The sequence below is a fragment of the Hydra vulgaris genome, chromosome 09 (assembly GCF_038396675.1).
Source record: "Hydra vulgaris chromosome 09, alternate assembly HydraT2T_AEP".
NCBI lineage: Eukaryota > Metazoa > Cnidaria > Hydrozoa > Anthoathecata > Hydridae > Hydra > Hydra vulgaris.
In genome coordinates this window covers 37,162,478-37,180,899 of record NC_088928.1, presented here as the reverse complement: position 1 = coordinate 37,180,899, position 18,422 = coordinate 37,162,478, and the positions used below count along the sequence as shown (strand labels likewise).

The following is an 18,422-nucleotide window of genomic DNA, read 5'->3' as shown; positions in this document are numbered from 1 at the left end:
TGCCACATGAAATATCTAGAAAGTTATTTGCATAATTATTATTGTTAAAAACGAATTGTTTACGGTTTAGATAAATAACTTCTGAACTACTTTATAACTTTGCAATATATTCTATAATTTTTAGCTTGTGTGGCAAAATTTCTTGATCGACAGTATCGAATGCTTTTGATAAGTCGATCAAAAACACCTAATGTAAATTTAGATTTTTCAAAAGAATTAGAGATTTTTCGTACAAATAGTATAACTGCGTATTTTTTTGTTGTATTGCATTATTATTTGCGTGTAAATGTACACCTATCCGACTTTTTAGTAAAAATTGAAATGCTGCTAAGCCAATGCGGGTCAAAAAATGGTCAAAAAAGCCAATTGCTTTGATTGTATCCTGAACCGGTTTTACTTAGTGTGCAGGTGCATTATCGTTTAACAAAAGTACTTTGCCGCGTCTTCTGGTTGCTTTTTGATTAATGCATGGTTCAAATTGATCATGTTGTTTGTAGCAATTAGTATTAACAGTTTCACAAGTTTTTAGAAGCTCATGATACACCACACTTTTCTGATCCTACCAAAAGCAGAGCATTGCCTTCTTGCCAAACAGATCTGATTTTGCAGTCAATATTGATGTTTGTCCCGGATTAACCGATGATTTTTTTATTAGTATTCTTAAAATAAATGCATTTTTTACCGCCAAAAGAAGCTAAGCCACATGTTTTATAAAAAATAAAAAAACTAATTATCAAAGTATTTTTTGAATCTCAATAATTTTTGTATTCGTAAATAAAGATGATGAATAATTTTAACATACTAACATAATTAGATTTGTACCTTTTTCAATAAAAAATGTTGAAAAAACTCAATTTTAGAAAAATGCCCTTCGATTGACAAAGGAAAATGCGACGCGCAGTATTGCACGCGCCATATTTTAAATTTGGGTGTCTAAATGAAAATCTAATCAGTGTGACATCCTTAAAAAATTTTAATTGAGAGCAATTGCTTGTCTTGGCAGCGATTACTATTAACTAAACAGCTGAGCAAGTACGGTCCAAGACCCTATCCTATACGATCCAAGACCCTTTACATTAAATTAAAGCTTACTAGTAATGTAAACACACGTCTACATACTTTTCAAGCTAAAAAAATGTAAACACACGTTTACATACTTTTCAAGTCAACTTTTCAAGCTAAAAAACAAATTAAAACGTTAAGAAAATAACTTATTAAACTATTTTATAATTTTTTATAAGACTTCGCTGATTTAATAATTTAAAGATTTCGTCGTTTGAAAATTATAACTATTTTAATCTTATTCTAAAAAAATTTAACTTTCAAGTCGAAATATATAATTAAAAGCAAGAAATAAAAAATATAAATAGGTAATGTTGTAGATTAAACAGTTAAACATTATGGAAATATATAATGATTTTTTTAATTTATATTTTGGTAAGAAAAGCGCTAATAATAATTGAACAAAAGTAAATATTTACTTCTCACTATTTTTAGAAGCGTAAAGATAAAATCTTATAATTCTCAGGCGACGACTTACATTGTAATAAAATTGTTTCTGTCACAAAAAATCAAGTGATTTACACCACACCAAATTTACAATTTTTTTTTTAATATAAAAATTTAGAAATCGATTGAAGCTTTTATTTTTATTATTACATACACGAAAATATTCGTGTACTACATACACGAAAATTTCTAAACTAAAACGATCTTCTGGGCAGTATCGTAGTTGAAAAGATGCCGAGTAAGAAAGTACATAAATAATGGTTGAATAAGAGAAATAAATACGAGAACATAGAGTCGTCTCTTCGTACCAGTAGAACGAGCGAGACTGTCAGATTGTTCATTGGGACTAATAATCAAACGTAAAGTGCGTGCCTATAAAAAATAATAAATTAGTTTATTTTTTAAAAAATTATGTAAAAGTAAGAAAAAAAAGTTTTTGGTATTTAATATTGTAGTTTGTTTCCTTAATTGGGACTCATAAAAAATAATAATCACGCGTGCAAAATCAACACTTATATAAGCAACATTCTTAGAATATACGAATGGTTGCTATAGCGACAAAACAGAATAGAAAGGAATACAAAGAAATATATGTAAAATGATAGTTCGGTGGGTGTTGAGAAAAATTTTACTTTTACTTCTATTAATCATATTAATTAAATTTATTTTAATTTTCAAATACAAAATCAACTTTTCGTTAGAGCATCGTGAGAGAAAATATTTTAGTAAACTAAACTATTTCTTGGGTGAGATACAAAAACAAGAGACAACGATCGTTAATACTGAATTAAACACCAATTTAACAGAAGCAAACATATTTAAAAAAGTGAGAGAGGAAGAATACGAGGTGAAAACAGACTATTTGCTGAGCAAAAAAAAGAAACTTATTTTAATTTACACACCTCTATTTGGAAACATACCATGGCCACATGTACCTTATGATTACAATTTTACAGAGCTAGATCAATCACCTTGTCATGTAAACCATTGTGAACTCACTTACAATAAGAAAGAAATTATGCTAAGTAATGCAGTTTTATTCCACGCAAGAGATTTGCCACACGAACAAGTGCTAAGAGAAATAAGAAAAAACCCAGAGCAAATTTGGATATGGTTAATGAACGAAAGCCCCAAGTTTACGTACCTAAATTTAAGTTTATATAATGGATTGTTTAACTGGACTGCAACATATCGAACAGACTCAGAAATATTCTTACCCTACTATGGGATACGCCAACTTGTTGAACCAACAGGAAAAATAAAAAACTTTGCAGAAGGTAAAGATAAAAAAATACTCTACATAACAAGCCATTGTGACGATACAAGGATTAATTTTGTACGCAACTTGAAAAAATACATCTCGGTAGATGTTTACGGAGCATGCGCAAAGTTGTTTCAAAAAGAAACCAAAGATTGTAAAAAAAACACATTAAGTTGTGAAGAATTAAAAAGACGATACAAGTTTGTATTAGCATACGAAAACTCATTTTGCATTGACTATGTTACTGAAAAATATTATGAGAACGGTTTATTAAGCGGAATTTTGCCGATCGTAGCAGGAGGTGCTAACTATAGTAAAGAAAAAATTGCTATTTCAGGTAGTTTCATAAACATACACGATTATAAAAATACAAGAGATCTTGCTTCTTACTTAAATTATCTCGATATGAATGACGAATCTTATAACAAATACTTTCAATGGAAAACATATTATAAAGTTGAACTGGAAATGGCACTTTGTAAAGTTTGCAAAGCACTGTGGGAAGATAGACCAGAAACAACTATAGATTTAGAAAAGTTTTGGAGTGTCAAAAACACCTGCATTAACGAAGCTGACCAAATGAAAAACTTTTACTAAAGTATTGTTTTTTATCAATTTTTGCTTTTTCCCGAATTCTAAATAATGATAATATTTTTCGAATCGACGATGAGAATTCATACATCAACGCCTCTCCACGCCGCCAAAGAGGAGGAATTACATTTTAATCTAATTCCTTGTATTATATAAAAATTAGAGCCCATTAAACTACTTCTACTTTTATTATCACCTATTTTTGAAAATAAAATTTTTGTTTTGTTTTTGTTGATATTTTGATTAGTAATTATAGCTAGTTTTTCTGGTTAAAAAAAAGTGTCTATTATTATTATATTAATAATGAGCATTTTTGAAAATACTTCAACCTAAAATTCATGCTCTTGTGTTCAACAACTTTTAGAGATCTAACATTTATTGGAACCACTACTAAAGAAAGTTTGAGGTCATTGCTATAGACAACTTGCATCAGACAGGCTAAATGATTAAGAATATACCACATTTTTAAAAGTTTATTTAAAATTACCATTGAGATATAAGAAACATGATTTTTCCGAAAATGCCATGAGACCCTCAAATGGGCAGGATACCAGAAAGTAAGATTTAGAGGCAGAGATAAGTTTGACATTGTAAAGAATATAGATCTTATTTGATTTCAGCTACCTAGTTTTTTTTTTAGTTTAGTTTAACTTAACTGCTAATTTAATTATAATTCAGACATTTGTAGTTTATTGTTAGACCTAAGATGCTAGGCTTTAGACCTAAGTTTAATTTTAAACCGAAGTTAAATGTTAGGCCTATGATGTTAGGCCTTAGACCTAATTTAATCATTAGATAATATCTTACCAAATAAAAAGCAATAGCAAAACTCATCCATGATAAAACCACATAATAACCAAAAGAATTGAACAACAACCCACCAATACATGATAATATCATTCTAAAAAAACACAAAAAACAGTAGGATCTTAAAAGAACTTTTTTTTTTTTAAAAAAATACCATAAAAAGATTGAAAAATTTTTTTTTTTTAATAAAAAATAGTCACATTAATACCATTCTAAAAAATAATGATTGTTAAAACAACTTTAACCAATGTTTGATAGTTTGAGTAAAAATACTTTTGCCTTCAGAGAGTCTTAGAAAACATTTTCCCCTGGTTTTAACATTTTCAATCTTCCAAAACTAAAACATTTTCCCCTGGTTTTATCATTTTCAATCTTCTAAAACTTTGATCATGCCAAAATTATTCATAGAGTTTTCCAAGTTAACCAAGACTCCCAGTACTTCTGGCTTTTGTTAAAAACAGGAACTTCAAGACTTTGGACTCCAACTTTCCATTATAAAGAAAAACTAAAGAATAGTTTTTAATTGACCTATTTTGTCTTCTTTTAAATTTATTTTTATTGCAATTGTATTGAAAATTTTTTACAAATTTTAACACAAAAAAAAATTGACAGTCATTTTTCTGAATATTTGTAAATTCATTTATTATAAATATTTAAAAATAAAGAGCCCATTTATGTTTCCAAGAATAGTTCAAGTGGAACAGCTGATCTAAAACAATTTTTTGTAATTAAACAAATCACACTTTTAACTTATAGTGCAAATGGTATATTCTATACAAATAACATTTTTTAAATGCAAAAATTTATAAAATATGAAAATCAAAATTCTTGCTAGTTTGGTTAGCAACGTTATCTTTAAGTGCCGCCAATTTTAAGCCAATCCTTTTCTATTGTAAGACCTAGGTACTTTTAAGACCTATTGCAAAAACTATTATTCAGTGCATATAAATCAAGTATACATTTTATAATCAATATATATATATATATATATATATATATATATATATATATATATATATATATATATATATATATATATATATATATATATATATATATATATACAATTTTTTAAACTTTAATTGATCTGCATACTTTGTATGACCTGGAGTTTCAGAAATTTTATGTTTATAAAACATCATTTCCAAAATTTAAAATCAAGAAAATTTTGTATAAGATTAAGTCAAGGCCATTTTCTTCATGTAAATGAGTGCATTAGGAAAAAGTTGCAGCATTTTATTAAAGAACATCATATGAATGAAATACATGTGCTACATAATTCTTTTTTTAATTTTTTATCTTCAGTTCTTTTTATTAGGACCCACGCTTTGAAAACTGAAGCACACACCAAGACCCACATTGAAAAAAAATAAAATAAAATAAAAGCACACACTAAGAATCACACTGGGAAAACAAATGCAGACACTAAGACCTACACTAATTAGAATATATAAATTTTTGTATTGAGAAAACTTTTTAGCTTTAACATAAAGCAGAATAGTATAAAAACTAAAAGCAATAATAATAAACTTACCCAACATATTTGTAGCCACATAGTGCAAACAAATCTAAGTATTTAACATTTGATAGAATGCCAATCACATACATGCTCACAATTATCATGATCAATTCAACAAAAAGCCAAACTAAGGCTGAACTAGCTGCCATCCCAAGTTGTTCTGGCGTAAATCTAAAATTTATTTTTGATTTAAAAAATTTACTTCTATCTTTAAAAAAAATATATACTTTTTATTTGAACAAAAAAAGTTATAAAACCTATTTTGAGTTCCCATTATAAAACCATTCACCAAAACATAAGTAACAAAAGCCATAGCTAAATTATAAACCAATTACAATACATAAAAACTAAATACGATAAATTTTTTCAAAAAGCGATACTGCTATAAAATTAATATTATTGTAGGTTATATTCAAGAACAAAACAAAAATGTCAAGCTTATTTTTCTTTATTTTTCAATAGAAGCTTTTAAACACTCTGTATTTTACATTTTTTAAGACATCTAGTTAACTTTTACTATGTCCTGACTTTATACTTTTTCATTGACCTTCATGTTCCTTTATTTTTTTTATTTTAAAACTTTAAAACGTAAATGCATTTCCAAATCTTTAAACCAAATCTATTTCCAAACCTATTTTTTTCCAAATCTATAAACCAAACTTTCAATTAAAGTTAATTTATCTCTTGTAATGCTTTGAGAAACCTATTATGGCAAAAATGGGAAAAAATACTTTGAGTTAAAAATAATACTTTTCTAAAAGCAATAAAACTTTTTTGGCACTGTAACAGTCAGCACAAAAACATTCTTTTGGCATCTCTTCAGGAGGATTCTATAGTCTTCAGGAGGATTCTTAAAAACTTTTTAAAAAAAGAGGAGGATTTTATTTGATATGATTAACAGATTTTTTCTTCTATGATGATTTTTAAATAAATTTCTTACCAAAAATATAGGAAAAATATAAAATATGTAATATATTCATAAAAATTTTTTTTTTAAGAATATATTATATATTTTATACCAAAATATTTTTATAATAGAAAATAATATATAAGAATAAGAAAATATGTTTTTCATTTACACAAGTAAATTTTTGATTCAATAATAACAATTTAAAATAATATTGATAATAGAAGATTATCAACAAACTTTCTCTACAAAAAAAAAATAATTTTCTAGTTAGATGCAAAATAGTCTATTTCATTTGTTTTTAAAAACATCTCCTGCAGTTAAAACATTTATTGTTGACCAAAAATTGTGTTACAATTAAAGTTAATTTTTTTTTTAGCTAAAACCATATGCAAAACAAAATAAACAAAATAAAAAGAAAAAAATACTTGGAATGTAGAGATCAGGTGCGTTGATTTCATAACGAGGAGCAATAGGTTCTGATTTGTCATACTTTAATGACCAGTCCTTTATTCAGTAAATAAAAAAAAATCAAATTTATAATATATTATTTGTTTCAGAGTTAATGCAGAAAGCAAATTTTTCAAAATAAAATAAAGAAAGAATTTCAAGAAATTCAATGAGTCACTGGAAAGATAATTATTTAGTGATTATATTATATGTACAATCATTTTGTTAAATATTTGGCATTAAAGTTTAAATGAAGTTAACTAAGTGGGTTAGAAAAACCTGGGAAAGAAACGGTTGGGAAGAAAAAGGTTTGGAAGGAAAAAGTTTGGAACTGCTGGTTTGGATGATAGTTTAAAAGTAATTTATTATTTTTATAAAAGAAAATTTAAAGGTTTGATTAATTTAAAATATTAGCTTATTTAAAGATTTGGTTAATTTAAAGGTTTGGTTTCTACTGTTTGTAACTTAGAACCTAGTATTCAAACACAAAAAATCTAATGTGTAAATAATATTATACAATATATTATTCAAAATATATATTATTCAAAAAGGTTCTTTTTATTATCTAATTTTTTGGGCATGAAGAAGCAGTTACAGTAAAAGTCCCACTTTAGAGGTAAGTTTATCTGGAAGAATATTTATATATGTGCAAGTATATAACAAAAATTAAATCTTAGCTTTGTGTATATCATTTGTGTATGTCATTTTCAATAAATTATGGCTTTACTTAAAAAATACTAAACTTTTGCAAGAGATTGTATAGGTTTTTTTTTAATTTAATTCACCTTTCTAATGCTCCAGAGCACTACAGTTGAGGCTACTCTATTTTTTCAAATTTTATTTGCAATTCTCAACCTTAAACTCCAAAACACAAACCTTCTTAAACATGGCTGCTACACAAAGAAACAAGGTTTAAGGCTGTTACACAGAAAAACAGGTTCAGGGCAGTACTTACGGAGGTGTAGGGTGGCACAGGGTGAATTTGTACCTCAAACCTTGTATTTGTAACCCAAAACTCCATTTAAAGTCCCATATATTCAATGCAATATATTTCACCTTGCTCCTCTGAATAAGCTCCCTACTTTCTTTAAATTTATAAAGATGGGCGTTAAGGATATGAACTTTGAGTAAAAATCTGCATCCCATTTTGGCTTAATTCTTGATGAGAATCTGAACCAAATCCACATAGTTTCAAGCTGTGAATAAAACTGTTTTACACTGCTCTCTCCATCCTGTTTAGAAGCTTGGTGAACTTGTTAGATTCTATGATCTTTTTTATCTGTGGTTTGACGAAGATATCAGCTCTAACCTCAGACAGCTTCAGAAAACAATCTTGGAGGTACTTTAAAGGTGCCAGCTCTTTGTTAAGAGCAGTGATAAATTGCTTGATGAGGCCTAACTTGATGTACAGTGGTGGTTTAAGCACTTTCTGAGGTTCTCCCAATTTAAATTGCTTTTTCTTACATAGGATTTGATCTGTTGTGGTCACTCCTTTGTGTGAAAGTGAAAAGGCAGTCTCAAAGGCAAAGCAAACAATGAAATTTTTTGAAACTACCTCGAAAGCATATAAGTAATGATCCCATATTAAAGTCTCTGATGACCTCCCATTAGTAGTCCTCATACTTCAAGACACTCAGCAACATCTTGAAACTGGTATAGTTTTCTTTGAGATGCAAAGATTGAGCAATATGGCTTTGAGAAGTCCCAAACTGGACTTCAGGATGAACTGTCTATAAATATATGCCACAATTATGAATTATTTATAAGCGTTACGAACTTATTATGACTTAATATCTCTCTTGAAAGTTGCGTTAGTAATTATTATTTTGAAGTTTCTATTGTGATTGATTGAGTGACATAAATGATATGATATGATTGAGTGACATAAATTAGATAAAACCTTAATAGTTAAGAGGTGTAATTATTTCAATTTATTAATCTTATATGTATTTCTGTAAAAAAAAAGAAAAAGTTTTGGTGGAAATAAAAAACTATTTTTATGGATAAATATTTACGTCCTGAAAGATTTGATGCAAATCCAAATTCTTCAATGTTAAGCAAAGAATGGATTCACTGATTTAAAACTCTCGAAAACTTCTTTTTACCTTCAGACTAAAGAAGGAATACTAATAAACCAAAAACAAAACATTTATGCAACATCAACAAACTGGCAAAACACTAGACCAATTTATTCAAGTTCTACAAAACCTAGCAAGGGATTGCAACTTTAAAGCAGTAACAGCCAATATTTACTGCAATGAATCTATCAGAGATGCATTTATCACTCGTTTAAGCTCAAATATGATATGCCAGAGACTATTAGAAAACAAGACTCTCACACTAACATTAACATTCAAGCAAGCTCGCTCCTTAGAGTTTGCGCAAAAACACTCTGAGTAGTATCAGTCTAACATACCTCAAATCAATGCAATGCTTAAAACAAGAAAATATAATGATAACTAAAAAACCTCACCACCGAACACAAAACTCTGCTACTTCTGCGGAAACAATTGCCACTCGCAGGCTTGTCCTGCTCAAGATGTTAGCCACCAATTTCAAAAACAAGAACATTTTGCTAAAGTATGTAAATCAAATATATCATTACTTGTTACTAAATCTGACAACATATTAGAAATGATAAATGCCTCTCACATGCAATTTAGAAAATGGAAATAAATGGGCAAAAACATTCTGCAATAATAGATAGAAGCTCTAACAACTTTATCAACAAATACATTGTCAATTATTATCAAATCCCATATAAAAAGAGTTTTGGGAGCGCATCAATTGTATCTTTGTCTTTTATATCAAAAATTTAAAACTATTGTAAAGTAAATATGATTTTTCAAAATCAAAAGTATGCAGATATCACATTGTCAGTATTACCTGACTTATGTGCTGATGTTATTCTTAGTCAAGCTTTTATGAAACAGCATCGCAAGATAAAAAAAGATACCTTTTGGAGGAACATTTTCTCCTTTTTCAGTTTGTAGTCTAAAGAAATCACAAATATCAACAGCAGCATTATTTGCAAACCTTTCTAAAGATAGTAATCCAATAGCAACTAAATCTTGAAGATTTAATCATGTTGATAAACTGTTTATTCAATCTAAAATTAAGAATATTACTAAATGACAAAATTAAAGAACCTTTTAACTCGCCTTGGAGGACACAAATAGTAATTACAACAAATAAAAGACACAAAAAATGAATGTGTGTAGAATTCTCAGAATTTGTTTATTATTGTCAAATAATAAACAAATTCTGAGACCTCGATGCTTATCCTCTACATAGAATAAATGACCAGATTTACTCTACCCAGAATAGATGACCTGATTAACAAATTGTAGTAAAAACAATTGATGAAACATTTTGGTTTGTTGTTGAAACAGATGCATCTGATTTTTTGCTAGCTGCAACATTAAACTAAAATGGAAAGCCAATGACTTTCTTCTCAAAATCTTTGAACAAACATGAAATACACTAATCAGCTATTGAAAAAGAAGCATATGCTATTTTGGAAGCCCTTCGGAAGTGGAAACACTATTTGATCGAGTGCTCCTTTATCTTAGTGATCATCCAACAGGCTGTTTGATATATTATCAATCAGAACTACAAAGATAAAATAAAAAATGATAAAAAAATGCAATGGTGTATCAAACATTGTTGCTACAGCTATGACATACAGTATTGACCAGGTAAGTTGTTTCTCCGCGCAGCGGCCTTGTTCGTCAAGGTTCGTGTTTCGGAGTTATAGAGTTGAAAGTGGGTTATAACCACTATTAAGTAGCCTCCTCATCTGTAGTGGCTTTATCAGCCTTGAGGAGGTGAATAACAAAAAAACAAAAAAAAAAGTATAATTAAGCTGCTGTTTGCTCAACACCTTCCTCATGTTCTGCTTTGCTGATTCAAAAGTTGTTGAATAATAAAAGCATAAACTCCATTTGTTTGTATATAAGTGATAATATTAGCAGTAGTAAGTAAAATAAGCAAAGCTTTATAATGCTCTCTGTCACCCAGGCGTTACAAGAATAAACCATTTTGCTTGCAGTCAGAATCTACCATACTCTATAGAAGAAATTAAAATTGTTGTAAACCAGTGCATTACGTGTTGTGAACTGAAACTTCGATTCTACAAACCATCTATTGCTCACCTTATAAAAGCAACCCAACCATTCGAACAGCTTAATATAAATTTTAAAGGCCCACTACCAACACTTCCCACATCAACTAAAAAATTTTATAACTATACAGTTATTGATGAATATTTACGATTTCTTTTTGCCTATCTTAACTCTATCGATACTTCTTCTTCACTATTAAAGTGTTTTAAGAATTTGTTCTCTTTGTTTGGCATGCCTGCTTATGTTCATTCTAACAAAGGCAGCTCTATAATATCAGAAGTACGTACTTCCTTCCATATCCAAAAAGTTGCCACAAGCAGAACAACGCCTCATAATCCCAGAGGAAAAAGACAAGTAAAGCACATTAATGGAATAATTTGTAATAACATTAGCTCTCAAATCAAAAAAGCTACCAGTTGAATTCTGCGAAACCGTGTTACAGGATACTTAACACTCCATTCACTCTTTACTTTGTAGACCTACAAGCGGACAATCTACCCCAACCTGGTTGTTAGAACAAGAGAAAATGTTTGTAAAAAAACACATTTGATCCAGTAAATATGTTTCCCTTGTAGAAGAAGTTGATCTGATAGAAGCAGAACCTCAGTATGCTCACATTAAATTTCTAAACGGATGAGAATCTACTGTATCCATTAAAGACTTAGTACCATTAAAATATATTAAACTTCCTCATTCAAATACTGAAATTGCTGCCAATAGTATTATTGACACAAAGCATATCTTGCAGCCAAATAAACCCCTAACTACAGAAAAAGAAAGTTTGCTTAATCCAGAATCTAATATTGAAACTTACACAGAAGTGCAAACTAAATCATCTTCCAAGACAAAATCTCAACAAAATGTATGCCAACGGTTTCTCTGATCTGTGACTTGCAAGTTTTTATCTAACAAATTCAACTGTTTAAGCCTGGATATTAGGATTAAGCTAAGCATGACAACTTGATAAAACCTAGTTCTCTGATTTGATAGTTAATGTTTTTCTTGTTGGGGAAGTATGGCCATCTGCAAAACTATAATTTGTAACTTCAATATATTCCTCTAATATAATCATGTACAGCTTGTATCTTGAAAGTAAATTACAAGTGATAAAATATAGCTAAAAAACATTTGCTAAAAAACATAATCTTTTTTGTACTAAAAAGCGGAAAATAAACTTTTAAATTTAAATTTAATAGTTCAGTAAAATAAAGATTGACAAGTCAGCACAAGATTCATTTGAAACAGACCTGTCAATCCTAAGTTTACTGAACTATTAAATTTAAATTAAAAAGTTTATTTCCCGCTTTTTAGTCCTGACAATTAGTTATGGTATTTAACGATCTGAATTGTTATGTAGCAATGTTATTGTTATGTTGTAATATTATTATTAAATAGTGTTCAGACAACAAGAAATAAGAGGAAGAATTGTGATCAAGTTTCCTACTAGCAAGCCACATAGGTACATTATTGGTGCAGTATTTATCTTAATGTTGGCTAAATGTTGTTAACAATATTGCATGAATATAAAGTGTTCACACTTTGATATTAATAATAATTTATAATATTGGCTATATATAAACTGCAATATAATGTTAACATATTTTTTTTTATATCATAATCAATGAAAAAACATTTAAATTAAAAAAAAAGAGCTTTATAATGAGGAATTGTACCCGCAACCCTATTAGCGGTGCTTTAAAACTAGACACCTACAACATCCACAGGACTTCACTGCTATTTCAACGAGAAAAAAAATTAAAGAATTTAAACATTTTTTGCATACAAACATGGCCTTCTTAAATACACGGCCGGACTTGTTACTTAGTTCGATAATTAGTAGGCCGGTTTTTAGTCAAGTTCTTTAATTGCTCCTCAAAGACTTGGTTTTCAAATGAATTAAAACTATAGTCATTGGAGTATAATCAAACTTATTTTAACTTTTTATATTATTTATTTGTCTTATAAAATGCCTAAAAAGTGTTGTGTAGTTGCTTGCAGAAGCGGTTACAAAAAGAAAAAAAATGACAATACTGAAGAGGGTTTTATAACTAAAACAGTTTTTAATTTTCCATCAGACATAGATTTACGCTCCAGTGTAAATCTATGTCTGTAAATCTAGTGTACGCTCCAAGTTCTTTTTATAAACTTGATCCAGTGGATCAAGTTTATATAAAGAATTGGAAATCATCTAAATTCTATGGAATATATATTGATCATTTCGAAGAAAAATTTGTTAAACGAGGCAAACAAAATACACTAGACAGAGAGTTATATAGTAAATACAGAGAGTTATATAGTATTGAACTGATTAGGTTTGCTTTGGTTCTACGATATACCTCTAGACAAGCCTACAACTTGTTATTAGATGAATTTCCTTTTCCTTCATTTTCATATTTAAAAGCATTAACTCAAGGTGGAATTGAAGCAATTAAAGCATTAAAATATTTATTAAAAAAAGAAAAAATAAGCTCAGATTTAGTTTTGTTAATGATAAAATGTATTTGCAAAAAAGTGTTCAATATCATGGTGGCAAATTTGTTGGAAAAGATGAGAATGGAGAATTTTATTAAGGAGTTGTAGTTTTTCTGTCAGCTGGTATTAAAAGTACTATTTCTTTTGTGTTTCTGGAAATTGGTTGATGACTGAAATTGAAAAATGAAATTGAAGAGTCTAACAAATCTTTTTGATGCTAATTTCAAAATTCATGCTATCATCACAGACAACAATTCAACTAATACACTTGCATTTAAAAAACTCATTAAAAAGTACAATTCTACAGAAAACTTTTTTTTTTAAATTATAAATTATAAAATTTACACATTATTTGATAGTGTACATATTTTAAAAAACATCAGAAATAATCTATTACAATCAAAGACGTTTATTTTTCCAAAATTCAATTTTGATAAATTTGAGGATACAAATAATGTTGAAGCTGGAGATATTTGTTAACAGTTATTTCACTAAGTTAATGAAAAAGATAACTTACCACCTGCTAATTTAAAGAAAGCTTACAAACTTACTCCAATTGGTTTACATCCAGGAAAAAATAAACAAAGTGTTAACCTTGGCAAATTTTCCATGAGTCAACATATTCTGCCATAAAAAGTTATTTTCCAAAAGTATTAAGTGCTGCTAATTTCCTACATTTAATAAATACTTGGTGGACAATTTCAAATTCAAAAATATATCTATAACTCTAATAATAAAATAAGAAATGCTGTTGTTACAAATGATCAAAAACCTGAATTTTTAAATGCTTTTGCTAAATATGCAAGTGAATGGTATAATACAAATTTACAGGGATGTCACAAATTGTCACTTTCAGCTCAGAAATCAATTGCACTAATTGTCACATTAAAAGAAACTCCATCTTTAACAGAAGATTTGCTTTCAGAAGGATATGATTACATTTTAACCAGCACATTTCAAACCCATTCTCTTAAAAATTTTTGGGAAACTTATTGGGGAAACTCTTTTTGTGAAACTTAGGCAGATGCGTGGTGGAAAATTTCAAGTTAGTTCGAGTGAAGTTAAAAGTTCTGAAAAAATAATCAGCATAAAATTTGTAATTAAAGAAACTCTGGCATTGAATAAATGGTTTAATAATGAAGTACAAGTAAATAATGATGCAAAAGAACTAGAAACAGCTTTACTTTTATTACAAAATAAAATAGAAGAATATGATTTATGTGAAAGTTCAAAGGAAGTTGTTATTTATGTTGCTGGGTATATAGCAAAAAAAATTAAATCCAAATTTAAATGTTCTTTGTGTCAAGATCTTCTTTTAACTAACAAAATATCTTCACTTTATATGGAAATACACTCAAGGGGTGGTTTAACTGAACCAAGTGATAACATGGTAGAATAAGTTTGCTCCTTATTTTGCATATTAGACATCACTAAATAACTGTTATTAACTAAATATTCCAAAAAATCAAAAAGCTCAGCTTTAGCTGCACTTGAATTGTTTAAAGGTAACATTTGTTTTAAATGTTCTGACCATTTAGAAAAAAATTTAGAAAAATTTAGAAAACATTATCTATGAAGTTTATTCATAAAGTAAACAATAAACTTTTTGTTTTAAATACTTATAAGTTAAAAAAAAAACAGTTTAACTATTATTTTTACAAACATGATTAAATTATCATGTTCATATAAAAAAAATTCATTCAAATTAATTATTTTTTATTACAAAAAAAACCAATTAGACTATTTGATTTTTTTAACTCTCAAAAAAAATTTAATAACAATGGTTAGACCATTTTACCTGGTGTGAAAATGGAAAAATAAGAAGACATAACTTGCGGAACACATACGCATTATCCACGGCAAAGTAGTACTTTAGTTTTGAAACCGAAATGAACTGATCAATCTAAATTCAAAAAAGATTTAAACATTTTTAACACCAATCGAAAAAGTCCAGACTTCAGAAATCCAATATGTGGTGGATTTTTAATCAGAAGAGGTGCTTTAAGAAGAGGCGTTATACAATAATAATTCAGGTTTTCACAGGCTTTAAAAAAGATATTCTACAACTGAAAAATAAATTTTTCACACACACACGTATATATATATATATATATATATATATATATATATGTATATATACACATACACACACAAATATATATATATATACACATACACACACAAATATATATATATATATATATATATATATATATATATATATATATATATATATATATATATATATATATATATATATATATATATTAGGGTCCGTCAAAAAAAAAAAAAAGTCATAATTGAACATACCATGGTTTCAATTATTGTGAATTTAGGTGTTAGTAAAACCCCTGGAAAATTTCAGACTCATAGGTACACTGTTAAGCCTAGCACTTTAGGATTGAAAGTCACTTTTTTTTATAAAATAAGGTGCCGAGGTGATCAAGGGCCTGAAAGAAAGGTTCGATAATTTTTGCAAAAATACCATGGTATTTTAAATCCTGTATTTAGGTGTTAGTAAGACCCATGAAAAATTTCAGACTCATAGGGACACTGCTAAGCCCTCCACTTTGGACTTATAGAAAACCCACGTATCAAAAACTAATTTTCTTCAAAACGGTTTTTTATATATAACAGCAACTTATGTGTACTGCTAATGACGGTCGTATTTAGTATGCTTATCATTTTTTAGAATTTGTTATTTTTAGCTTGAAGTATTAAAAAAATATTGAAAAGAGAAGAGTTTCTTGTAGAAGGAAGAACAGAGGTGTTAGCTAATACTAAACTTCCAACTAATAGAAGTGTTTTAAAGTATTACCATTACAGGCTTTTAATAAAGCACAAGCAAAATTCAAATGTCTCATCCAGTGATGTGAGTTCTTGTTCCCTAGATGATAAATTTCAAGCAAGCTGCACAAAAGAAACTGGATGCCTATACGAAAAGTATTTTTGTGTTCTTAACCAAGTGAAGAAAATCTGGTTGAAAGCAGGGATTCCTTTCCTCATCCAAGATTAAGCAATTAGGTACCTAATTAATAATTTCATTATGAATATAAAATAATATATCAATTAAGCAGCTTGTATATATGTAAAGAGGTTAGTGGACCCATCTAGATATATAATATCATTTATTAAAGACAAAAATAGTGGCTTTAGAAGCTGAAAGAAAGAAACTGGAAAAATCTAAGCATCACATTGGTGCAAAAACAATTAAAAAGAAGGAGGAGTTTACAAACAAGTTAGAAAAACTGTTTGATATTACTCGTAAGGATTGTGATGAGCAAATTCTGAAAGATAGCAGCAAGGATATAAAAATGCAACAAGAAGTTCTAGTTTTTCTGCAAGATCAAAGAGGATCAAGAGTGCAAACAATTTCTTGCAAAGATACAATTTCAAAGCAAGATATAATAGGCTTCAAAAGAGAAAGGGATAAGAAAAAGGAAGGAGAAAAGAGGAGGTCCAGAAAAAAAAAGAGACTGGAAAAGATAAGCTGTATTAATGCTGGTAACAATTTTGAACATGCTAATCTAATTGAGGAAATAGATGAAGATTTTGTTATTCCTGGAAAAAAAAGCAGAGGTTCTGATTTTATACCTCTTCTTATTTCAAAAAGAATTGGGAAGGACATAGGAATTACTTTGTCAAGGTTTGGAATCTCTTTAACTGCAGCAGTAGCAACACTGGCTACAATCATAAATAATAGCGGAATAAAAATGCTCAAAAAATCAAAAAAGAGTTTATAAATCTTGCTAAAAATAAATGTCTTCATTTACATTTTGATTTAAAAATAATGTCTGAAAGTACAGGTCAAGGCAAAAAAAAAATAGAGAGAGTAGCTGTTACTATTACCTGTCCAGGCATTCCTGATGCTCAACTTATTGGCATTGTTCCTGTTGACAATGGTAAAGCAAGCACACAAGCAAAAGCAATTCAAGAAATCCTTGAAGAATGGGAATTATTTGATTTTCTTTTATTTGATACAACTGCCACAAACACTGAATGGTTAAATGGTGTTTGTACACAAGTAGAGAAGTGCAGGGGAAAAGCTATGGGATGGTTAGCTTGTAGGCATCATATGTATAAGCTTTACATCAAGGTATCAAGTATAATTTATTTTTATTGATATCTTATGCAAGAGCCAAATTAAAATTTAAAAATATTAAAATCAAGACTTGTTAAGTTTATTTTAAATTTTTAGCATTTTTGCAATTCTGTTACTGAAAGGACAAAAACATTAGGTCCAAGTGAGCCATTGTTTGAAAAATTGAAACAGAGTTGGAATAAAATATTGAAGAAGGGGATATGTTACACAGATCTTAAGAGATTTAAAGAAGAGCCAGGGATTGGTACCATGATTTTTTTGTTAAACATTTAAGATATTAGTATAAATCTAAATCTTTAAATTATATTCCAGGCTTCTGAAGCTCTGTCATTTCTCCAAACTAGCCATGATGATCATTTCTTTCTTCGAGGAGATTATAAATACCTTGTTCAACTCAGCATTGTTTGGCTTGGGGGATCAGTAACCCACTTCAAGTTCTATACTCCGATGGCTTGTCATCATGCCCGGTTTATAGCTAATGCGATTTATTATTTAATGCTTGACCTTCTACTTCCACAAATTCCAACCCTTGCACCTGATTTGGTAACTGCTACGAAAGCAGTTGTTATTAAACTAATGAGTAAGTTTATTTCAGTATTCTATACAACCTGGTTTGTTAAAGCCCCCTTGGCCAGAACTGATCCATCTCAAGACCTACAAGCCACTGATGATATTATTCT

At 28.6% G+C, this 18,422-nt stretch overlaps 2 protein-coding genes across 2 annotated transcripts in view; one reads left to right on the top strand and one right to left on the bottom strand.

The window, feature by feature from the left end:
• Positions 1–1,630: 1,630 nt before the first annotated feature.
• LOC100210901 (protein YIF1B-B) overlaps positions 1,631–18,422 on the bottom strand; it is a 37,514-nt gene continuing 20,722 nt past the window's right edge. The window contains exons 4-9 of the mRNA XM_065805579.1: positions 15,439–15,543; positions 7,023–7,101; positions 5,945–6,002; positions 5,703–5,858; positions 4,169–4,262; positions 1,631–1,881 (exon numbers count right to left, since the gene is read on the bottom strand). Coding sequence (XP_065661651.1) covers positions 1,699–1,881; positions 4,169–4,262; positions 5,703–5,858; positions 5,945–6,002; positions 7,023–7,101; positions 15,439–15,543 — 675 coding nt within the window. The 3' untranslated portion in view covers positions 1,631–1,698. The remainder of the gene's footprint in view (positions 1,882–4,168; positions 4,263–5,702; positions 5,859–5,944; positions 6,003–7,022; positions 7,102–15,438; positions 15,544–18,422) is intronic.
• Positions 1,879–3,588, top strand: LOC124811470 (alpha-(1,3)-fucosyltransferase 7). Its single transcript, XM_065805578.1, has one exon. It carries the CDS (start codon positions 2,108–2,110, stop codon positions 3,365–3,367), a length of 1,260 nt encoding a protein of 419 aa, XP_065661650.1. The 5' UTR covers positions 1,879–2,107; the 3' UTR covers positions 3,368–3,588.

Bases quoted from the DNA above. Each gene is read 5' to 3' on its own strand.
- LOC124811470 (XM_065805578.1), top strand. From the start codon at position 2,108: ATGATAGTTCGGTGGGTGTTGAGAAAAATTTTACTTTTACTTCTATTA.